General features: G+C 40.6%; 2 protein-coding genes across 2 annotated transcripts; both read right to left on the bottom strand.

The window, feature by feature from the left end:
* Nucleotides 1-1,890: 1,890 nt before the first annotated feature.
* On the bottom strand, nucleotides 1,891-4,175 carry LOC309605093 (hemoglobin subunit epsilon-2-like). The gene is given in 5 exon segments (XM_082340430.1): nucleotides 1,891-2,755; nucleotides 2,759-2,808; nucleotides 2,811-2,832; nucleotides 3,676-3,892; nucleotides 4,017-4,175. Coding segments are annotated over 5 exon segments (432 nt in total). The 5' UTR covers nucleotides 4,109-4,175; the 3' UTR covers nucleotides 1,891-2,704.
* Nucleotides 4,176-4,295: 120 nt separating this feature from the next.
* Nucleotides 4,296-13,113, bottom strand: LOC309605090 (hemoglobin subunit epsilon-1). The gene is made up of 3 exons (XM_082340428.1): nucleotides 11,886-13,113; nucleotides 11,547-11,769; nucleotides 4,296-10,688 (listed from the first exon to the last, which is right to left on the bottom strand). Exons 1-3 carry the CDS (start codon nucleotides 11,975-11,977, stop codon nucleotides 10,560-10,562), a joined length of 444 nt encoding a protein of 147 aa, XP_082196554.1. The 5' UTR covers nucleotides 11,978-13,113; the 3' UTR covers nucleotides 4,296-10,559.
* Between the last annotated feature and the right edge of the window lie 12,441 nt (nucleotides 13,114-25,554).

Raw genomic sequence — 25,554 nt, 5'->3', positions numbered from 1 at the left:
AGTGTAAAAACAGTATAATTGCTTTTGAAAATATTTGGTGGTGTCTACTGAAGCAGAATATATGCAGCACCTATGACCTGGCAATTATACTTTTAGATATACAGAAATGCTTGTTTGTGTGCATCCAAAGACATGTATAGGAATGCTTGTAACATCAATATGCCTCAGAATCTCAATTCAGTAGCAACTTAATTGTTCCTCATTTAGTGGAATAGATAAATTATGATATGGTAAAAGAATGAAATATCATACAACAATGAAAAGAATCTGTATCACATGCTGTAATACAGATTAATTGCACAACATAATGTTGATTAAAAATTACCAGGGACAATAATTCAAATTATATGATTTATATATAGAAAGATGGACAGTGTGACTGTGATTCAGATGACAAGGGGGGAATGTTATATGATAGGAAGTTGCTATGAACGATCTTTACCCTATGTGACAGTTTCTTTTTCTTTAACCTGAAAGTCAAATAAAACTATTGAAAAATTCAAGGACTGGCGTGGCATGATTTGATTTGTATTATTTTGGCTTCAGTGGACATGGGGGTAAAATAAATGAGAGACAAATAGGATGATATTGTATTAGGGAGGGAAGTAAAAGCATCTCTATTTTCAGGCTTGAGCAATTGATGATGTGATAGTCATTAAGAAGGGGAACACAAAAAGAAGCCTCAGTTAGCAGGAGTAAATTCAGAAAAGATCAGGAGTTCAGTCTTGGACATACTGTATTTGTTGTAGTTTTGAGCAATCCAAAATGAGATATTAAGCAAATAGTTAGATATCTAGTTCTGAAGCTCAGAAATAATGCAATCAGTTCAAGAATATACAATGAAACAGGGCACAGAGGAACAGATCATAATGCATCATGTAAACCACTACCACTACCTTTTCAAAAATGACAGACAATGCACTTTACAAATATCTCCTTGAAACCTTGGAATGTATTTGTGGGGTAGGGATAATTATCCCATTTACAAACAAGGAAATTAATTCTGAAAAATGTTAACTAAATGTTTCAAGCCATTGGGGCAATAATTTGACCTTGTCTGTTAATCCCAAAGCCCTGGCTTTTCACCTTATGCCAGGGACTTCAGTACAGAAATTTGAAGTGATTTTTACAAAGGTGGCTATGCCCGTTGCCAGCTCTAAGTAAGAGACATCTAGGTTTTTTCTTCTTCTGTCAATAGATTTCCTCTTTTCATTCACTAGACAGGGAACCTGGCTATCATCCATGACTTCTCCACTCTCTATTTCACTATGTTTCAAGTCCTGCAGCATCTTGGCCACAGTGGTCCTTTATTTGATTTTTTTCTTAGTTCCACTGCTCCTGTCAAGTTTAGTCTTTTACCTATCACTTCATTACACTCACAGCAAATTCCTATGCCCAGATTCAGGGTAGATTCTGCCTTGTCAAGTCTATGCCCACACATGGATCAATTTCCCTAAAATACCCTATTCATTATTTCACTCTGCTGTGCAAGAAACCTCACTGGTAATTTTGTTTGCAACAATAGCTTCTTTTCTTGCTTTTTCTGGTCTCTCTAGCAGATTCTCTAATTTTATACCACCCCACTGCTTTTTTTTTTTTTTAATTTTTTATTTATTTATTTATGGCTGTGTTGGGTCTTCGTTTCTGTGCGAGGGCTTTCTGTAGTTGTGGCAAGCGGGGGCCACTCTTCATCGCGGTGTGCAGGCCTCTCACTATCGCGGCCTCTCTTGTTGCAGAGCACAGGCTCCAGACGCACAGGCTCAGTAATTGTGGCTCACGGGCCCAGTTGCTCCGCGGCATGTGGGATCTTCCCAGACCAGGGCTCGAACCCGTGTTCCCTGCATTGGCAGGCAGATTCTCAACCACTGCGCCACCAGGGAAGCCCCACCCCACTGCTTTTAATGGGCCAGTTTCTCCTCTGTCAATTAGACCTGGCATGCTTATTCTTGAATTTGTTATTTTCCCTCATAAATGGTCTTTATCTCTACCAAAGGCTTAATAGAATTAGAAATGTGTTTCAGGTCACAGAGCTACCAGGTGATGACAGATTCAAACCAAAGCTGTCAGTTCATATGCTTTAGGGATGTTGCCTTCATTAGTACCATTGAAGATGCTAGGAAAAAGTTGAGAGCAGAGTCCTTAACTGGGTCTCTAAAAAGTACCATTTTCACTGTATTATAGCTGCTAAAAATATGTTTCTTATATTAAATAGAAGTGAGCTATAGTCCAAAAAGAACTCTATCTTGAGTTTATACAAATAACAGCCTATACAGGTCCCCTACTTTGTGTCCTAACAACTCACCATCAATAATCATTTTGCATCTCTCAAGAGTAGTTCCATTTCCTTCCTTTTTCTAAAGACCTTGTCCAACTCAAGAGTCTAGTTTCCCATCCTAAGAGTAATTACCCATTGAAGCCACTCTTATCCTGTAGAATCTTATAAGGGTCCCTTCTCTTTCATCCCCAAACTCTCAATCTCCAATATTCTCATTCCAATAGGAGTGCTTTCTTTTAGCCGAATCAACTTATAAAAGATAAAGACAGAGAGAAAATACAAGGATATTCCTTATAGAGCATGACTTTTATTTTATTTGTATTATATAGGAGTTAAGTCTGGAGGCAGGGATCTCTCCCTCCACCTTCAGGAGATGGACTGTTGGGACCCAGGGCCCTCAGGTAGGAACCAACATGGCTGGCCAGGCAACTACTGGTACTTTTTGGCCACAGCATTAGCCACAGCTTCTGCCAGCTTCTGTCAGGCAGCCTGCATCTTTCGGGTAAATTCCTCGCTGAAGTGGGTTGCAAGACAATCAATATCATGTTGCCTAGGAGGTGGGGATAAAAAGAAGATAGTGCATAGTGAACAGAATGTCTCAAGCTGCCCTTACAGCAAATAGATACAACATCCATTTCCTTCTTGATAAGAGGTTGAGCAACTTTCATTGTCATGCTCCCACAAAAGTGCATCATTATATGCTTGACATTGGCTTCAGTGACTCCCAGCCCTGAACCCCCATTGTGTTCTATCCTTCTCTCATTTTCCCTGCCAACTTCCGACCCCAGAGCATTGCTATGGATTGCTTCTCTACTTTTTTCGAAGTAGGATTATAGTGCTGGGGCTTGATACGCATAGTCTAAGTCTTCAGATATTGCATACATTCAAATTGTTTGGACACCCATTTGACAAAGAATCCAGTGCTTTGTATACAAGAGCATTTCATCATTGCTGGAGTTGAGAGGAGAAGGGGCAAACCGTGAAAATGTCGCTCTTACTTTGCCCTGCTTACTCCTGGTTCAAAGCTCAAGAACCACGCAGGAATGTGTTCATCGATTTTTATAGAAAATTTCAGTTATCAAAGGCAAGGTGTTCTTCTCCCTGGCTCAATTTGTATTCTCCAGGCCAAACTATTTAGCTCACTTTTGGCCAGTATTCTTCACGATATTTTTTTTTAAGAAATATCAGATGGCCAGTGGCCTCCACTGGTCATAGCGTAATTAATTACTCTACTTGGTCTTACCTTTGACCTTAGGAACAACCTAACTACCAAAATCAAGCTTTTTCCTGAAATATTACCTCCCAAAAATACCTCTATAGGATAAGACTGTGTTCCCTACTGTAACCACAGCACAGATACCTGGATGAAAGAACAAAGCACAAGCATGCCCAGAACTCACCCTGAAGTTCTCAGAATCCACATGCAGCTTGTCAAAGTGCAGCTCACTTAAATGTGCAAAGGTGCCCTTGAGGTCGTCCATGTGTTTAATGGCATTTCCAAAGGAGGTCAGCACCTTCCTGCCATGGGCCTTGACCTTAGGGTTGCCCATTATCGCAGACTCAAAGTTAGCAAAATTGTAAAAGAACCTCTGGGTCCATGGGTAGACAACTGGGAACCTATGGGATGATCATAGTCACAGAGCAGATGGGAAGTCAGAGTATGTAAGAAACCTGACCAATCCGTCTTTCTGGAACAATTTCTGCCTTTCTGCCCCCTGTCCTACCTGTGTCCAGCGCTTACCTTCCCAAGCTCTCACCTCCAGCCACCTCTACATTCATCTTGGCCCACAGGCTAGCAACCACCTCCTTCTCCTCAGCAGTAAAATGCACCATGGTATCTGGGAGCTTACTGGTGATCACTAACGGGCCAGAAGCAAGTCTGTGCTGCTGCTTCTCTGCATGGCCTTTTATTCCTCATCTCTTGTCCCCAGGCCCTTACTTCTCCCAATAAAATGAGACTATTGTTCAAAGGTGGGTTGTCACCACCAGGGATGGGACTTGGGCAAGGGAAGGTCAGCTAGATGGACATTTGTGTCTCTGATAGTGTTGGGTGGCTCTATCAGGGGGATTCTGCTGTCCTCTCTCCTACCATGTACCGTGCAATTCATATCTCAAGCTCCCTGCTACCCTCCCTGCATTGACCATAAGGCATAAATAGAATTAGGAAGAGTAACAGTTAGAACTCTGTTGAGCATTGCATCAGGTGTTTACAAGACATTGTTCTTCTCTTCAGCCAGGGTATAGAAGAAGTCACAGCTCTTCTTGGTTACCAGTGCTTCTAAAGCTTATATGGGGCTCATAATTTTATAGGTCTTGTAACCAAGAAAAAAGACCCCAATCCAGAATCTGTTTAGAAAAAAGATAGGTAAGAACCGGGTAATTTAGAGAAAAATTGAGCATCACCCCATTGTTATTGAGTCCTACCAATAATATATGCACTTGCCTGAATAATTTTTTTTCACTCTGATTATATGGACAAGTGTCTCTGGCCAATGCATGTATCTATGTATTTGTATCAGAGAATACACAATTGGCTGTTGGGGAAACAGGTGTTCCTGAGTTCAGTGAAGAGAGTATTAGAATTCTCCTTGGCAATGGCTATGGAAGAATGGAGTTGTCTCTTGTGTGCTGAATCCACACTCTCTGGCTGTGTGTAACTTTTCTTCATATCTAATCAGGCAGAGGCAATCTTCACTGACAGTACTCCACATGCCACTGCCACTGTGATCTAAGGTACTTTGGTCTCATGCATCCAAATAAGCATTTACAGGACTAGAAAAGGCACACTTGTAGTGGGAGAGGGAATGGTTCATTTTGTTTCTTTATTTCAAAATTTGTTTTCCTACATTTTGACCTCCAGAAAGCTGGTTTGTTTGTTTCTCCCTGAGATCAATCTTACAAATATATATACATATAATAATAATAATAAATAATCTCCATGTGTATTTACAGAGGTACTCTAAAATTTAAAGAGTTCAACCCAATATATTCAGTATATTATAGGTGAATTTCTACTACTAGAAAATAAATCCTTTCTGTCTATTTGATATAGCAAGAGGCTTTTATCTTTTCAGCTTGGAAAACACTTAAATGTAAAATGTGGATAAGAATTACTAAGTTTCTGGAAGCTGGTTTACCATGACAGACATGATTATCTGTGAGCTCTCCATCCCAAGCTGTGTTAATGTGAGCACTTTGCTACAGAGATATGAAGAAAAGAGTTTGAATTAATGCTGAAAGAATTTGCTTCAAAATAAGAGGTCAATGAAATAAAATGAAGAAGAGGAACCTATGACTACAGCTAGGAATCCCAGCCACACTCAGGTGTGGGTTTGGCCTGCCGGGGTGGATCCAGGTACTTGCTGTTTGGTGGCCCTGACCCCCGTCTTCAGCAGAGTACGTGCACCCTGCAAGCCCCCAGACGCAGGGGCATCTGCAGCTCTGAATGTCACGGAATAACCACCCATCTTTCCAGCAAACCAGGCAACAATTCTGGAAGTTACCTCTAACTCCTGTTTTTCTCTCACCCTTTTGAGACAATCGCTGTCTCTGAGCAGTTTACAATGATCTCTCTTCATAAATGCTGTAGCCAATCTGCACACGTTCCTCTCCTGATAACAGCAATCAATTTAACATTCTTAGGCAGCTTTCATCACTTTAACCAGACAGTTCTTCAGTAAATCCCACAACCAGTTCTTTGGAGTTGACTTTAAAAAGAGTTATCCCTTGCTCTGACGTCCAACCCCTCCCATCCCTAGTCTATCCTCACGAGGTCTGTGACAAACCAGCTGCTTTTAGAAGATGTGTTCTTATCATTAGAATGGAATGACAATCCTTGCCTGGACTTTGCCATCTTAAGACCTGGCTTAATTTTCCTCTAAAGAATCTCCACTTTGGTACTCTACCTCCATCCAGATCCTTTTCCTTCACAGAAGTCTTCTCTCAGACCCACTTAATCATCTGGTCCTGAGGAGTTCTTGTCTCATGACACACTTCCCCTCTCACCAGAACTCTCCCATATCTTTAACTTTAACTGGAAAAACTCACAAGTGTATGATTCTGCCAAGTGTATATCCCAAGCATATCCTTTTATTGCTCTGTTTTTTATTTTCTTGTTAAAATCTCTACTTCATACAAAAATTTCATGGGGAGCTCACACACATACACACACACACACACACACCCACACACCTCAACATATAATCCCTAAGGTTTTCACATATTTAAAAGCACATGCGAAAAGCAGAACTGAAGACAATTACAGAAGAAATCTTAGCAGAGCATTGCTACTACTACTACTACTACTGTTATTATTATTATTTGAAAAATAAAGCTATTACTTGGTGATGCTACACTATTGGGCGGGGCCCTCCGTGATACATGTGGGCCAGAGAGTTCGCCAGTCCAGTCACCGTCTTCCTCCAGGCGGCCTGCACCTGGGGGGTGAATCCCATGTAAAAATGGTTTGCCAAGCCGATCACTAGCATGCGTTCCAGGAGCTGAGGAAGTGGAGAGAGACAACAGGTGCGCACAGTGAGCGGAGAGCTCCAGGCTGGCGTCTCAACTTCCACTTAGAACCCAGTGATGTCAACTTTTCGCAAAGCCTGGGGCCTTGCCTAGTCACTAAACACAGCTAGTTTGTTCTCCTTGATAGACTAGTACTTGACCATGATTTCACTCTTTCTACATTCTTAGCACCACCAACTTCATATTTAGTGGGCTTAAAAATAAAAACTCCTAGCTTTCTACTCCAGCCCACATGTACCAGCTGTATCCCTCCCTCAGAGACACTTCGCCCCACTTCTGGATTTATAGGACATAAGTTTGAAATGGGTCTCTAGAAGCAATTCTGTACAAATGTCCAGCCAATGTATGAATAGCCTTAGCAATGTATTTGTGAACCGTAGGTTCCTCCCTTATACAGAGCCAGCATATGCTTGCATAGACATTTCTCCTTGGCTATTTTTTTCTGCCTCCAGGAGGGGAAAAAGTGAAAAATAACAAGTAAAGGCAAAGTTCCTTTCATACAATTATGCTTTCCAATAGACACTTTCCTCATCTCTATACAAGCCTCTTCTAAAAGCCAATAGAGTCCAAACAGGTCCCTCTAGACTTCTAAGAGCACTCTTTAGGCCCAAATACATTACCTCTTTGTCTTAGTCCGGTCCTCTGGAGTTTCTTTCCTTTCAGCATCAATATTTCCAAGTGTTTCACCTCCCATAGCTATCCTTGATTGCTTTCCAAATTTGATTATATCACCCCTCTGTTTTCAAAAGACTCATCTATTCTCTTTCATGCAGACCTGTCATGCTGATTCCCCAAATTCAGGCTTTGAATTTGCCATTTTCTCACAAACTAACCTTTTATTTCCACCAAAGGTCAATCGGTTTCAATAATGATAACTATCTTTATAGCTAAATTTTAAAAAAGCATTATCATTCAGAACAAAAGATCACATGTATTTATGAATACATATACGTATATAATGTAGATAGGTAGAGTTTATAGAGGACATAAATGCTACCACTAAAAGATAGAAATTATACGGGAAGTTAATTATCTTTTTTTAGAGAAAGAGATAAAGAGAGCTTATGTTCCAAGTAGTGAACTAAAGATGTGAGATCTATTAATTTATTTAATTCTCATAAAACAGTCTTCGATAAACACGATCAGCGAATGAGGGTTTAATGTATTTAGTAATGTATCTCAGGTCATAGAGTTAGCAGGATGCTCAGATTTAAACCAAGGCAGTGAGTTCTTAGGTCTTAGGCATGGCTCTCCATTAGTATAATTGACAATACTGGGGAAAGGCCAGGCAAGGGTCCTTGACTTGTGCTCTGAGAAACACATTTCATCTCAGTACAGCTGACCAAAAACTATGTTTCTTACATTAAATAAAATTAACTATAATGTTTTGTCAAACATTCATTCCCATGGGTTCTCAAATGTTCATTCAGTAACTATTTGTTGAATGACTGTGATCATAATTGTTCTATGTACTGGAGATTTAAGATAGACAAAGAAGAAGAAAACTTTCCTCTTAAGATTTATAATTTGGGGGTGGAAGATACAGAAAATGAATAAGGAAACCAGTCAACAAAATAATTCCCCTTATTATCATTTGCTATGAAGAAAATTAATATCTGGAATTAATGAGAGAGGAACACAATTACGTCAGGGATAGTCTCTCTAAGGAGGTAGTAGTTGAGCTGGGGTCAGAATGGAAAGAAGGAATTTGCCATGGGAAAGTATTGGGTTAGAGATTCTGAAAGATGGAATAGTGAATCCAAATCTCTGAGGAAGCAAACCTTTGGTATGCTAGAGATAGGAAAAATGGGCTAGTGTGGCTCTTATGTAAATAGTAAAAATGAGAATGGTAAAAAATATTGTTGCAGAGAAAGCATAAACCTAATAACTTAGAACTTCTCTTCAGTGGTAGAGAGTAAGAAGACACTGTGGGATTTTAATCCTGGTAATGACATACTCTGTAAACCCTATGACTCTTAGCTAAATTAACATTCCAAGCATATTCTGTTTATCACATTGTTTTGCTCAGGTGGCTTTTATTGCCTAACAACAATAATTAGACATCCTTTCTGAACATCTACTGTATGCATATGTGTACGCATGTGTGTGTGTTAATTATGAATTTGTTTTCCATTAAGCTGTCTTGAACTGACAAAATCTAGATCTAAATTTATATCCCTAAGGGATAAAGAATGAATCTTCTGCTCACCATTACGTCATCACCATCCCTGACCCTTTGACATTCATAGTCAGAATAATAGTTGAGGGGCAAGAAAGACGGAAAGAAACTGATTGATTAAAAATGTATATCGCTCTCATTTGTTGACTGACTGACTGGTTGGGTTAAATGGTTTAGTGCCATGAAGAGCCTCTGTTTACTCTGTTTAGGGGAAAAATGAGAGTCTATGGGACCCAGAGAGACCAGTGCTATTGACAACCTGCAACAATATAATCACTGGTCTCTCATCCCCATTGTGGAGACAAAAGGCCAAATTAGAAGGTAATTCACAGAACATGTTGTGATCAATGTGTGGGAGCAATGAAATGCCTAATAGAGTTAAATTTGCCAAGAAATGATACTCTAACTTGTAAAGTGTGAAGATCTTAACCTTCGATAGGACAGTTTGACTCAAAGCCTGAAGGTCATGATTCCCTGACCAACCTGGCAATAACTCCCTCAAGAATGATTCAGTTAATGCCATTCTTACATGAAAGTCCCCAAGTCATTGCAGGCCTTTTCTCGATAGATCCAGGCTGAGAGCTTTCAATCATCTCCCATCACTTCCTTCCTCCTCATCCACCCCAGCCAATCAGAAAACATGTCCTCCTCACTCTCCCCTTGTTCATCTTTCACTTTTTGCGGACCTCCCTGCTGTTCTTGGGTGGAGGTCATTAAGTCTGTTCTCCTCAATTAACATCCATGTCTAGTCTCTGCAATTCTTAATTCATTTTGTGTGCATTAAGCAGATTACTCTCCCCCTAAATCCTATCCCTTGGGTCATTTAAAGTTCTAAGAATATTTATTGTTTACTCTTGCCACTATCATAGTAATAGCTTTTATTTTAATATTCAAGGCCTTGCATTATCTAGTCTTTCCTAACCCTCTACCTACATCTTCCTCTCTCCTTTACTTCCAGAGAGTCACTTTGATGCATGTTGCCAAGCCCAGGCTTGCTAGTCTTAGACTATGCACCTTTGTTAGTATCTTATCTTATCTCCTACACTAAGTCTTGGTCATCACCCGCCCCCCATTCACATACTATCCTAATTCTAGCTTTATTTTAGTGCATGTTACATTCAATCAGAATATGATGCACAATGACTTCAAGTGTCTTAGCCTTGGCTTTTCTCAGGCACTGCTTACTACCTCCTTTCTTCCCCCTACAATAAGTTTTGCCACACTGCCCTGTAAGTCCCTGCCCACTTAACTAACCATTTCCCACCCCAGAAAACTCCTTTCTGCATCTTGGCATCCTCTCAATCATCCTGAATCCTCCCAGGACATCTATCTTCTGTTGATGAGTCCACACACACTTCTCAAAGGGCTCTTCTTCCTATGTCTCCCCCCACCCCTCAGCCAATGAACCTTTTCTCCTTTAACACAAGAGTAAATGATGGAGAAGATACAATATTAATTTTTGATCACTGAATAGAATGTACTTTATTAAACAGAAGCTGGGCTCTCAAGGCCAAACCCCAGTCCCCATGTGCAGAAGGAAGGCATTGGGGACAAAAAATGGTGAACTGAAAAGAGAATTCAGTGGTACTTGTGGGCCAGAGCAGTGGCAACCCCAGCCACCAGCTTCTGCCAAGCAGCCTGCAACTCAGGGGTGAATTCTCTGCCAAAGTGAGAAGCCAGAATAATCACCATCACATTGCCCAGGAGCTGTTAGGTGAGAGACAAAATGACAATTAGATATGTTGAGAAGAATTTTCCTAAAAGAGTTGCAGAAAATAATGGCTTAATACCTACACCCACTCCCAACTCCACATCATAAACTGCTCCATGGTTTGTATCTGTGCAATAAACTCTGATAAGCTAGTTCTTAAAATTTTATTTAAATTCTATGAGCCCTCCATTCAACATTCTGTCTACCTATATCCCCTCACTCTCTCCCATTTCACCATTTTTATTTGCCTCTCTCCCTCCCTCTCACATTTACCTATTGTCTAATCCTTGTCATCATAGGATTTCAGGGCTGCATAAGTTCTTAGAGTGAGTTTAGTAAAGTCTCCAATCAAGGCAGGAATAAGCCTCCACTTAGTCCCAATACTGATGGGTAATTTAATATATTTAGAGAATTGATTGATATTTCTTTGAGACAATCTGCCTAAAAATTATTCTCCCAAATATCTTCCTAAACTTCAATCATCAGGAGCCACATAAAACAAGACATTTCTCTTTCCTTGAGACAGGTTTTCATCTACCAGAAACCAGATTCCATTCCTCCTTGAACAAGTCTGTTATTCTTTGATATTCTCTAGGGTAAACAAATCCAGTTCTAACAAAAGTCCCTGAAAAGTTTTAAGCAAACTCAGGCTTAAAAGGGCTAGTAGCCCTTTACTGTCACGAGTCCTGAATCAAGGTGCTCTTGGTATGTCCACTGGAATTCTGCCCTCTTAACACCAACTTTGATCTATGATTTCTGAGATCTTTGCTAGTCTTTGCAACCAAAGACTCAACTTCCATTATTATTCCAAAGTAAAAAGCATAAAAAGAACACGTGAACATTTCTGAACTCACCCTGAAGTTCTCAGGATCCACGTGCAGTTTGTCACAGTGCAGCTCACTCAGCTTAGCAAAGGCGCCCTTGAGGTTGTCCATGTTCTTAACAGCATCTCCGAAGGATGTCAGCACCTTCTTGCCATGGGCCTTGACCTTGGGGTTCCCCATTATGGCAGAGGGAGAGGACAGGTTGCCAAAGCTGTCAAAGAACCTCTGGGTCCAGGGGTAGACAACCAGGAGCCTATGAGATGAGACCATAGCAGATGGAAAATCAGTGACTCGAAAAGTTTGAAGAATTTCCTGGTCAATTTGCCAGGCTCATATTCACCATCCTCCCCCATGAAGTCCAGTTGCTACCTGCCCAGAGCCTCGCCTCCAGCCTCTTCCACATTCACTTTGCCCCACAGGCTAGTGATAGCAGCCTTCTCCTCAGCAGTAAAATGCACCATGATGTCAGGTCTTGGAGCTTACTGGTGATCACAGAAGTGTCAGAAGCAAGTCTGTGCTGCTGTTGGAAGGTGTGGCCTTTTATTCTTTACTGCTGAACTTCTGGCCCTTTGTTCCCCCTAATCCTTTAAAGTCATTGGTCAAGGCTGAGCTGTGTCCCTCAGGGGTGGAGTCAGGTCAGGAAATGGTCAGCAAGGAAGATGTATGTTGAGTCTGTGATAATGTGTTGGTTCCTGAAACATCCTTCTTTTGTTGGCTCCTCCTCCATCCTCAACACAATTTTTCATTCATTCTCTCTTCACCCTCTTCCCTCCCCATGTCATCCTCCACGATGACATCCATCTCTCCCATTCTCCTTATCCCAGAAACACCCATAGAGTGCAGCTAAGCCCAAGATAAAGAAAGAGTTCCAGTCAAACCAGGTTTAATATTTGGGATAAGGATGGTGAGATGGTGACAGGGACAAAAACACAGTCAAGAAAAAAAAAATACAATTGTTGACACAGAACCTCAGCCAGTTCTAACTCTCTTGAGGAGTGGATTATAGCCAAGCTCTGGATTTTAGTTTTCTAAGGGAGACAAAATACATACATGGTTACTTCAGAAAGCTGAACGGAGATGCAAGGGATCTACAATAGAACTAAGACCTCAATCCCAAAGTAAAATAACCAAAGATTATTTCATAGAGAGAACAGGTAGAATAAGCTTACATCCTGTGCTTCCAGGGAACTCTCTCTCTGTCCATTTCTCTATGACAACAAGGGAAACTGTCTACTCTGGAGACATTGCCCTGAGTGCTCTTCTTGATTTTCTGTACTTATTTATAGCAGTGAGGCTGCTAAGGAGTCTGAAATTATTTAAAACCAGGACTTGTGATCAAACTGAGGAATAGATGAATTGAAATGATAGGCTAGCAGTTGGAGTATGTTTAATGTTTGTTGAAGCCATCAGTGCAGGAGACTTTAAGTTTCTCTAGTGTCCTTATTTTTGGTTTTCTTTTGTGTTTTGATGTCCCTGTTGGCTCTGGGCTTCCCTAAGAACACATCATCATGAAATAGATTATGTACCTTGCAACTTTTCCAGCTGCAATCCTCTGTTATTATACTGGAGTCCTGTTGATATAGTGGTAAGGAATGGTGGAGGAGAAGCCATCTATAATTGTATAATTAAAAACCAGCCTTGGGGCTTCCCTGGTGGCGCAGTGGTTAGGAATCTGCCTGCTAATGCAGGGGACATGGGTTCGAGCCCTGGTTCAGGAAGATCCCACATGCTGCAGACCAGCTAGGCCCGTGAGCCACAACTACTGAGCCTGCACTCTAGAGCCCGCACACCTAGAGCCGGTGCTCCAAGACGAGAGAGGCCACCACAATGAGAGGCCCACGCTCGGCAATGAAGAGTAGCCCCTGCTCACCGCAACTAAAAATAAAGCCCACACACAGCAAAGAAGACCCAATGCAGCCAAAAATAAATAAATTAAAACAAAAATCAGCCTTCAGTGGACCAGTTTTCCTGGGTTGTGACCTTCACAAGGGTTTCTTAGCTTATTCCCCCCTTAAGAAAGATAGGAAAGACTCCCTGGGCTAGACTATATAACCTAGGATGACAGAATTCTAGGATGAGAGAGAAGACATTTGATCACTGAAGTAGAGGACCAATGAAAGGACAAGAAGTATCTGGCTACTCAGTGAAGAATAGCCCTTGTATGAATAAGAGTTTTATTTATTTATTTATTTATTTATTTATTTATTTTTAAGTATAGTTGATTTACAATGTTGTGTTAGTTTCAGGTGTACAGCAGAGTGATTCAGTTTTATATATATATATTTTTTCAGATTCTTTTCCCTTATAGGCTATTATAAAATATTGAGTATTGTTCCCTGTGCTATATGGTAGGTCCTTGTTGTTTATCTATTTGACATATAGTAGTGTGTTTATGTTAATCCCAAACTCTTGTAACCATAAGTTTGTTTTCCATGTCTGTAGGTCTATTTCTGTTTTGTATATAAGTTCATTTGTATCATTTTTTTTTAGATTCCACATATAAGCGATGTCATATGATATTTGTCTTTCTCTGTCTGGCTTACTTCACTTAATATGATAATCTTTAAGTGCATCCACGTTGCTGCAAATGGCATTATTTCATTCTATTTTATGGCTGAGTAATATTCCATTGTATGTAAGTACCACATCTCTTTATCCATTCATCTGTCAATGGGCATGAAGGTTGCTTCCATGTCTTGGCTGTTGTACATAGTGCTGCTACAAACATAGGGGTGCATGTGTCTTTTTAAATTATGGATGATTTTTTAATCAGTAGAGATAGGGCTCTAGGTTTCCAAGGCAAATTTCTATGGATCCTCAGTGTGAGTACAGTGAGCCTTCCCTTAGACCTTGGGTATGAGGATCAGACATTGTCAAAGCCCAGGGAATAAGGACCAGGCTGCACAAGACCAAGAGTTTGGGAAACAAGCCTCACCTGAAGCAGACAGTATGAGCATGTTCCATTCTCCTTCCAATTCAGAGTGTGGACACCAGGCTTCTCTTAAATTCAGAGTGTGGGGTTGATCTCCCTTCTCCTCCCTTATACCCATTTCAGGGCTCATATATATCCTTCTCTAGTAACAGCCTTTGGGAAAAGAACTGGCTTGCCTCCAAGGATCTGGCCCATTCCTTGCTTTCTTATTACTAAAGGTTGTGGAAAAAGGTTTCAAGAAATGTTACAGGGTTGAAAGGCAGCATGTCTGTAGCTCAGTTCAAGGCTTATGGATTCTGATTCTGAAGTCACTTAAGCTGAATATAGTTTCATTTTTGCTTAGGTGCTTGTTGATTCAAGCTCAATTATCTCAGCTGCTCATTTTGAAGTATTTTATTTATTTCTCCTGTGCAATAACATGATTATTGTCTCTTTTTCCTAGATGAAAAACCCAAAGTTTAGAGAGATAAATGACATGATTATCCATGATACATCAGAAAGATTAAATGGTCAGAAAAAAAAAAAAACTAAGACCATTTATTGCCTATAAATTAAAATTAATAAAATAAAAATGTTATATCTTAAGGTATTTAATTGAAAAGTTTTAAAAGAAACTTAAAAATTTGTTAAAGATTAACTCCTACCTCTTAGGGTATCCTGTGGCATTTGTACTTTGGTAAACTCTGCACAGGATTTTAAGAAAGATGTAAGATGCCTCTTTTTAGCAAGGAAAAATAAAATAGTTTCTTAAATCTTGCTAGCTAATTTATGACATATATACTAATCCTGTGAGTCAAATACTGTATTATCTTTAGGTGCTATTAGTATGGAGGATTGTATAAATTACATTGTTAATAGATAAAATAGGTCTTTGATCCCACTACATTTTTTCATAATATTAGCTGAGAAAAAATACTTCAAAAGTTATTCTTTACCACAAATGAGTTTTTTTCTATTTTTAATTTTAAAATTGGAAAATTATGCACTGGGTTTATAAACCACTGAAGGTACAAAATAAGCTGCTTAGGATTCTTGATTAGTGAAGCTATAAGTTAGTCTGCTTTCATTATGCATCTCAATTTATCTTCTTTTTTATTTATTTATTTATTTAATTTTTGGCTGTGTTGGGTCTTCGTTTCTGTGCGAGGGCTTTCTCTAGTTGCAGCGAGCGGGGGCCACTCTTCATCGCAGTGCGCGGGCCTCTCACTATCGCGGCCTCTCTTGTTGCGGAGCACAGGCTCCAGACGCGCAGGCTCAGTAGTTGTGGTTCACGGGCCCAGCTGCTCCGCGGCATGTGGGATCTTCCCAGACCAGGGCTCGAACCCGTGTCCCCTGAATTGGCAGGCAGATTCTCAACCACTGCGCCACCAGGGAAGCCTCAATTTATCTTCTTATAGCAGAAATAGATGGGATAAAAGTCCTATTAAGTGTTGCATTAGTCTAGAATAAATTGGGTACCACGAGTAGCAGGAAATTCTAATGGCTGTCATGCAGGGAGCCAATGAATATCTTCTGTTATGATTGCAAAGAATGTGAGAATAGACCACGACCACTGGTCAAGCAACACTACTGCTTTGTAATCACTGGGCCTCTGCATCATGTCTCACAAAGGTTGCAGGTGACTGTGAACCCAAGCTGGGTCTCATTCTCAGAGGGATTTCTTTTGTTGGAGGCTTATAGCACAGACATCGATGGTTTGACTGACCTCTGGGACCACTGTGACTAAGGCATAGCCAGAGGTGCATGTGAGTGTTAATTAAGCAAGAGGAATCTTCACTGGGAAGAGGGAATGGAAAGGCAGAACCAGCCAGTTATTGTACACTAGTCTACACGATGAACCTTGAAGGTTAAAGCTGGAATCTGGCAACTTAGAAAAGTCAGAAACTTCCCATATTCCCATTTTATAACTTCACTTTCTTGGCTTCCTTGATGCTTTTTGACCTTAAGCAAAGTTGTCTTCATTTATTTTTATGATTAAATTTTTGAGAAACTCCTGGTTTTTTAGGTTCAGTTTAAATAGTATTGCCTAGTGTATTCTATGAACTAAGACAGCTCTGAATAGTTAGAAGGAATGACACTATCATTAGAGCCAGTGCTTGCTAATCTTCCTTCCCTCTACCGCACTACTATAGCTCATTGGTCCATATCTCATGGATCTTACTCAAGACTTTAGTCAAGTAGTAATTTACAAACTTTGTTCATATGTAGTAGCTCTGAAGCACACATAAACTCAATATTTAAATTTCTACCTACGATTGATTCAAATGAGATTCTTCTAGGTATAGGGCTTAGAATTCTCTGTCCCAAGATTGGGAAGTCCTTGACTTGATGACTTTGAATTTCAAAAGTTAATGACTATTTTTTTTTTTTTTTTTTTTGCCTAGTCACGTTATCTTCAGTACTTTGGATACTCAATACTGAAGCTATAGCATAGCATGTTTCTTGAATAAAAAATCTGCATCTATCAAACAGTATAAATTTGAGGTTTGGTAACTATGCAGGCCTTAAATGGAAGCAGTATGGTTAGATCCCACCCATTAACAAGATCATCTACCATGAGGAATTATGAGAAACTAGGATCCTTTGACCTAGTGAGGGCAGTTAATGATCACTCCTCTCCCAAACCCCTTTCAGCCTTTGCTAATTCTAGCCCCAGAAGGGCTCCATCTGAAACCAAATTTTCACAACCCCTATCTTACTGAGTCTGAGGCATCTCTGAGGGAAAGGAAAACCTCTTAGATTACTAGACCAACAAGCTACTGTAGCCCTTCTCTCGACTGCAGCCCCATTTAGGCATTAATGTCACCAGTTATTTCCTGCACCTGTTTTGTTTTTTGTTTGTTTGTTTGTTTTTCTTTCCCTTCCCTTTCCCCTTCCTCTTCTTCTTCTTCCTCCTCCTGTTCTCCTTCTCCTTCTCCTCCTTCTTCTTCTCCTTCTCCTCCTCCTCTTCCTTCCCCTCCCTCTCCCTTCCCCCCCTCCCCCTCCTCCTCTTCCCTCTTCTTCTTCTTCTTCTGTGTATTCATCTGTTTTCTGGGGGTTGGGGGGGCATTTATTTTATTTTGGTTTCTCTTTAATTAACAGAGGTAGACAGATCCAGTGTTTTTCTCCTTCTGGGGACTTGGGCTGGTGATAGCTGGGTGGGGTCAGAAACTGTGAGCTTAGATAGGGGCTCAGGACTACACAGAGCTGTGGCAAAGAAGAGGACTAGCTAAAGAAGTGAAAGCCAAAGTGCTTCTCTTACTGGCTTCAAAGACTCTGTTCTTGGTTTTTATACAAGTAGACAAGTGAAAGAGATTTTGGGTTAGTGTTTGGGGGTCTTGCATGGTTAACTGTTTAGAAACGCCTGATAAATATCTCTGTGTAAAATATATTTGAGTGCGTGTGTGTGCGTGTTTACAAATATGTGAGTATTATCAAAATATGAAGGCAACAGTGACTAGATAATATGCAAGACCTCAAAAGACAGGGGATCAAATCTCACCCTAATTTCAATTGCGATTAAAAATAAATTTAGTGATAAAAAAGAGAGACTCAAAGTCACCTGAAAGAAACAGAATGACTCCCAGGCCAGAAGCTCTTAACTATAATCTATGGAATGTTCTGATGTATAAAGAGAAGTGTATTAATCAATAGAGAGTTGGCCAACAAGGAAAGTATAGGAAAAGGAATGTTGCTCTGTTGGCTCAGAATCTAGAGATGTTTTGAACCTCACATAACATTTATGTCCAGGCCAAACTTATCCTTCCCATGAAGATGGATGAACAAGCCATGTCTGACCCTAGTGGCAAGATGCTTACTTAGCATGATTGCATCCAGCTGCTTGCTTTGGAACAGTTTGTTTCCTCTACTTTTACTTGATTGATATAAGGAAAGAATGTATTGCTCACAAAGACATGAGTATTCAAGTTATAAATCTCAATGTAAATGGATAAATAAGTACACAGGTTTCTATTTTTAGGTGCCTTTCATTTTAACAAGAATAAGACTTCAAGAGTCAATCTCAGCCCACAGAATAAATGGGCCACATCCTGGAACTAAGTAATTTGATCAAGGTCCTGGTTGCTGAGGTCTAAATAGATCTAGTTGGCATTACCTCTTTTGGCATTACTACACTGTATATCTTGGTATGTGTGTAGCGGTGGGTGTATGTGTATATGTCTTTGTAATGATAGATGTATGTGTTTGGCTCTTCAGTTGTTCATTCAATACTGCAAAAGTTCTAAGAATACAGAAGCAAAACAAAACAAAGCATTTTCATGGAGTTGATAGTAAGAGAAGTGAAACAATAAGTAAATAAACAAATAAAATATATGGTATATGCCAAATGATGTTAAGTGCTATGGAGGAAAAGAACACTGGAATGGAGGATAGAGTTTGATGGGGACAAGGGTGGAAGGGTATTACTACTTTAAAATGTGTGGTAGGGATTTCTTCACTATAAGGGGACACTTGAGAAGACACCGACAGGTGATAAATAGCCACTGCATATGGATTAAATGTTTAAGACATAGGGAATTACAAATATAAGTATCTAAAGTGGGAGGATGCTTAGAATTTTCAGGGATTGAAAATAAGGCCAATATAGGAGCAGACTGAGAGGGAGAGTAGAAGTGCTGGTTGTGGAGGTGCTAATCTATAAAATTTGTGACAATAATAATACCTGTATCATAGAGTTGTAAGAAAAAGCATATATATATATATTTATAAACATATGTATATGTATTATATCTGCACATATGTTATATATATATATACACACATATACACCTATATTTACAGATACACATATATACATGCACATATATACACACACATACATGTGTGTATGTGCCAACAAACATTGGCAACGGTTGTTATTGTACAAAATTGTTATGGTAGGAAATTTGGCTTTATTATGATTGATGCAGGAAACTATCAGAGACCTTTGGACAAAGAGGTTACCATACATGATTTACACTTTTACAAGTGCGCTTTGGCTTCAGTGTTGGGAAGACACTGTCCGGTGGCAGTTGTAGAAGTAAACAGATCAATTAGGAGCCTGCAGTAAGAGTTCAGGTAGAGATTATAGTGCCTTACACCAGGGTGGTAGCAATGCAGGTGGTAGCAAGGGGTCAGCCTGTAAATAAATGTTTAAAGTAACACCAAATGGATTTTCTAACAGGATGTGGAATTTGGGAGGTGCTTTTGTGTGTGTGTGCACACGTGTATGCCCATGCTCTTGTACATGCTAATTTCTGAATGTGAGTATATGTCAGTGTGAGGATTTGGAAGCTGAACAAGGAGAGTCTTTATGTTGAGTTTTGTCAGTTCCTTTGTTCAGCACACTAACTGCCTCAGAATTCTTGCTTTAAAATGAAGATGGTGGAAGGGTAAGTAGGAAAAGCAGAAAATATCTCACACATCAGAACTTTACCCAAAGTGCCGTGAAGACTGCGAGCATCTCTTGGGTGCTGAGCAGAGGCTTATGAGGTAAGACATTTTCCCATGACCGTGGTAGCACCAAGACTGGCCTGAGATGCTTCCTTAGGTTGAGGGTTCTCAAGTGGCATCCCTAGTCATGACCAGCATGTGAGCGTGGGCTAAGAGCACAGAGCCTTTGTCAGCAGATGCCTGGGGGTGCCCCAAAATGCTGAACAATGTTTTCCTTTTCCTCTGTTTCATGCCTCCCTCTTTCATCCTCATATCTCAGTCCTTACCTACAGGACACTGCAAAGTAGGTGTGCAGTATCTGGAATCTTAAAAAGGTGAGACCTGGAAAAATTATTTAGTCATCCAGCTCTGCCGCATCTTTATATACACGAGGAAACTGTATATAAAGGTTCTGTCCTGAGTTATACGGTGCATAAGAAAGGGTCAGCGATCTCACAAGCAAAGGTCTTATGCTTCTAATTACTCTGATCGCATTTGATTAATGACTCTATGTTTTGTGAATTAAAAATCCATACACATGTACTTATAAGGGTTTTTTTTTTTTCCTGCTTCTTGGTGTGAGAGACTACCTGCAAGATGATTATTAGATGAACAACAACTGATCATTCTATGGCATTTATGGGACGGCCAGAAATACACTTTTAAATCCAAAAGGAATATATTCCAGGACGTGTCACATTCTGCCTCGGCATCCCTCTCTCTTCATTATGCTAGTTGGAGTTAAAGTCAGGCAGTCAACTTCTCCTTTCTTGTCATCTGTCCTGTAAGCCTCCTGCTGGGGACCCAGATAGCAGTCATCACGCAGGGCTGAGAACATCTGGCCATACACCCTAAGCCTCAGCATGACTCGGCATGACTCAGCATGGTTGTGTTGGGGCCAGATCCTGGCCTATAAGGCTATGCAGACCAAGAAGATAGGGAGCAGGGCATTGACTCAGAACGGGGCCCGGGCATAAATGTCTATGCTTAGACTATGGGAAGGCAGCAGCGGAGGCTTAGACAAAAATGAAATATGAATTAAGGGGAAATTGGAGCTTATTTAATTGGAGATAATGTGGCTGAAGGGGATAGAGGGGCCTGGGCTTGTAGGCAAGACAGTCATCTAGTAAATGTTTTTGGAGTTGCTGCTATGTGCTAGACACTGATTTAAGTGTTTGAATCATAAATAAGAATAAGACATGTATCTCGCCTTCCAGGAGTCCTAATCAAAAACAATAGTTAATTATATACAATATTACAATATTTTCTATACTTAATAGAGATATATGCGGGAGGGGAAACTTATGACTCTCTTAAGTCTGGGATCTTTTTAGGGAGTAAATAATGTACCAAAAGGTCTTACAGGATTAAAGAAATGTAAGCTGGGTCTTGAGAGATGAATGGATTTTTCATAATGGAGACTACCTGTTCTCCAATGCTCTTTAGACAAGGTGTATAGAACTAGCTAGAATACAGTGAGACAAAGTGATTTAGCCTCAGAGAGGAGCCCCCCTTGTGCATGGTCACAGAAAGAGACTTCATCACTCACCACAATAAACTCTCCCTTCCTCCTCTCTTCTACATCAGAGGTTTCATAAGTCTATTGATGTCAGGAAAATCACAGAAAGGAATAGGGTGTCAGGGTCTTCAATGAATACAAGCCCATTCCTGATCAAATAGGGCTGACAATGCTTTAGCCAATTGTTGCCATGAGGAATTGGGAGAGGCTCAGTGATCCCAACACCACCTACTTCTTATGTAACTTTGGGCAAGTTTCTTAATGTCTCCATGTCTCTGAAATATATGATGGTAACATGACTTAGCTCATAGGATAAATCATGACAATTAATTTAGTTTATTGCATAAAGAGATAGAGATACAATATATGCTCACTATGTATTATCTGTTGTTATAGTATTATAATAAGTATTTACATACAACTATTAGAGTCACATCGTATGTCCAAAGGATGATTGGAAATACAGATATTTTGAATCATTTCTTTTTTATTTTTTTCTTTTTTAAATAAAAGTCATACATGTGTAAAGTGTATAACATGATGATTTGAAATACATATACATAGCAAAGTGATTACGATAACCAAGTTAATTATCTGTCTTCTATTCTCCTTGTAGAGGAGAAAGACAGCATGAAACCCAAACTGATCTTGGAGAAGTTAACTTATAAAGCAGGGTCCTGCACTGGTAACATTTGCGAGGACTCTCATTGTCAAGCTCTGCAAAGGGAGGTGCAGGGAACTTGCAGACCTTCTTCTCATTTTTTATATTCTTAACTCATCACCACAGCACTGCCTGTGGCATGGTTTAGTGTCCTCAGTGCTTGGCACTAATTAAGATGTCACACAGACCTAAATAAACAGATACGCATATGTTTTAGGTGCAGTGAGTTTCTAAACCAGTGCAGGGTAAAGAGAGAAGCAGGGGGTTAGGTCTGAAGAATAACTAAAGAATATAATACTCTCTCTTCCTTAACCAAACTTGCGGCTTGGCCAAGGGTCAAGAGGTCATTTGGGCCCCTATAGACCTCCAGTGTTCTCGGGGACCTATACATAACCTACAATCCAACAATCTCTGTAGTCCAAGCCAGAGCCTCTTTTTATTCTGAACTTGTTTCCAATTTTTTTCTTTAATTCATTCTCTTTCAAACTTTCTTATGGAGACACACCCATGTTGAGGATGTATGGTCTGCAATTACGACTTGAACCCTAATCTCCAATATCCAAGGTATAAAAGTGGGGAATAGGGGCAGTTTAATCTGCTTCTATTTCTTGGGTCCACAGTAGATGTCCGCGTTGGTGTTTTGTTGTAGGAAGAGCACAGTCTTTAGCAGCAGCAGAACTGGGCCTACATCTTAACCTCACTACTTACTAGCTCTATGAGCTTGGACAGGTTATTTCATCTCTTTGACCCTCAAGTCCCCCACACTTAAAAAGACAGTGTAATGTAGACAATAGGAGAACCTGGACCACCTGGGTTTAGATTACAAATTGGCTACTTATTCAAGAAATTGTCTTACATTTTCTGCACCTTGGTTTCCTCATCATTTGAGAAACATTAATGGACTTCTGAATATTGGTATGAGGATAAACTAATTCATATAATGAACTTAAATTATATCTTAGTATATACTAAATACTCAAGAAACATCACTTATCATTAGCATGAATTACAACATGTTTCATGACATATACTTCATAGAATTACCATATTAAATGAGACTATTTAAATACCCTAGAATGGTACCTGACATATAGAAAGATTTCAGTAAGTATTAATTCCCATCCTCTTTTAATTTTTCTCTAGTCTAAATCTCCTCTGTTTTTTCAAATATTTTTCTTGTAGTCTCTAGTCCCTTAATCATCTTGTTTCCTGTTCAATTTCTGGTCAGGTTCTTAATGGATCTCTTACGCTTCAGAATCTAGGGTTGTACGTGCTCTATGTGAAGTGAGGTTTTCTTAAAGTGCAAACTTGCTGTCAGCTGCCTTCATCTGCACCTGTGGCTTCAGGTGTTTCAGCCTTAAAGCTAAGCTCTGGACTTTGACCACAGTACCTGGGAAGATAGCCCTCCTGAGGGAGGGGAAGGCTCCTCTCACATGACGTCTCAGGCCATTGTTAAATGATATATTGGGCTTTGAGAGTCTCTACATATTTAAGAGTGATTGGTGTTATTTTCTAGAACTTACCTGCTGCTTTGAGACATCTGGTCCCTAGGGAACCCATAGCTCTGGCCTGAATTGCTGTTACTGGTCCAGACAGTGTGTATCTCTTTTGATCCTTCATAACCCCATAAGATAGATGAAATTATTACTCTTATTTTACAGATGTCAGGACTAAGTTCTTTGCCCCTAGTTGAGGGGATGGGGAGTCTCACTTGGTGGTAAAATGTAAATTGCTGCTATGCTGTGCCTCCCTCCACTTTCCCGTGCTCGCTTCTGTACTCAGTCTATCTGCCCCGAGACTCAGGACTCCACCCGGAGCCGCCAACCTGCCCTAACCACCTATCTGAGCCCACAGACCTGTAGCCCTTCTGGACTCTGATAGCTGACAGCTAGCCTTGGCCCTGCCCTCTCTGTGACCTCTGATAGACACATCTTGCACCCCAGCTCCCAGTGTCCCCATGAGGACCTCGGGTTTGCTGAGTCAAAGTTCGCTGAAGTTCAAGGCCTAAGAAACTCCTGCTCCCAAAGTTATAGTCACGGACTTCTCCATGCCTGCTTCCTTCAACCAGAGCCCTGTTCCCTGCTTTCCTAGGCCTATCCATCTAATGCTCCTCAACAGTGCAGCAAAGGGCTTGTGAGCAGTAGATCCAGTGTCTGACTTTGGGTCCAAGAACTAGCATTGTCTCTTACATGTCTGACCTTAGGCAAATTCTTTGATTCCTCTGAGCTTAGTCTTGTCATCTAAAACCAGGGATAATAATTGTATCCATCTTATGGAGTTAGTATGAGGTTGGAAAGAAATACGACACACTGTCTGTGAAGCAGTAGCTTATTTAATTAGACTTCAGAAAAGTTCTTAATAAATAGTAGTAGATTTTATCATCCATTAATCCTGTCCAGCTTCTCCCACACTCTCCTATTCACTCTCTCTCTCCTTATTCCCCCATATTCCTCTTCATTCTCTCTTACTTATAATGATGTTGGATATTTAGAATGGGATTTGGGGATAAGCCGTTAACAAGTGAAATATTTCTTGAAGGAGCCGTACTCATCCAATGGATCATCTCAGCAGGGTTCAGGGGGAGGAGGGAGGATCAAGGTCAACAGCAGGAGCCAAGGAAGGAACCCTGGGCAACTGGATTCGGGAAACTGAGAGTAAGAAGCTGAGGACCAGTCTCTGGATGCTGGGAGGGTCTCCTCATGGGAAACTCCTTCAACTAAGAGGGGCACAGACTGGGAAAAACAGTTTCTGGATGGAGGTGAGGACATTCTGATAGGACAGATTGAAGAGAAGGGGTCTGGAGGTTTGGAGCAGGGGGCTCCCTGTCACATGAAGGAAACCAGCTCCATGTGGGCACTGGGTCTCTTTCCTATGCATGTCCTATGGGGTTCCTGATTTTCAGCCAGGCTTCACAAAGCCCTAATTTCCCATCTGCTGGAGCCCTGAAGGGGGAGAGAATGTTGTGGTTTTCACTTCACTTGGAACTCTTTCTAACTCTGGTTCCCAATTTGCCTCAAGACATCCCCTTGATAGTTTGATTCATCCAATCAAGAAGTGTGGGGAGGACTTCCCTGGTGACTCAGTGGTTAAGAATCCGCCTGCCAATACAGGGGACACAGGTTCCAGCCCTGGTCCGGGAAGATCCCACATGCTGCGGAGCAACTAAGCCCATGTGCCACAACTACTAAGCCTGTGCTCTGGAGCCCACGAGCCACAGCTACTGAAGCCTGTGTGCCACAACTACTGAAGCTCGTGCACCTAGAGCCTGTGCTCCGCAACAAGAGAAGCCACCGCAATGAGAAGCCCGCGCACCGCCAAAAAGAGTAACCCCTGCTCTCAGCAACTAAAGAAAACCCATGTGCAGCAGCAAAGACCCAATGCAGCCAAAAATTAAATAAATGAATAAATAAATAAATTTATGAAAAAAAAAAGAAGTGTGGGGAGAGCCTTTTCTCATGTGCATCCATCATCGTGTATATGATGGGGAAACAGAGAATAAAATGTAATGGCATAGGCC

The sequence above is a fragment of the Balaenoptera borealis genome (genome assembly GCF_965194805.1).
Source record: "Balaenoptera borealis genome assembly, chromosome: 11".
NCBI lineage: Eukaryota > Metazoa > Chordata > Mammalia > Artiodactyla > Balaenopteridae > Balaenoptera > Balaenoptera borealis.
This window is presented reverse-complemented; position numbering and strand designations above follow the sequence as displayed.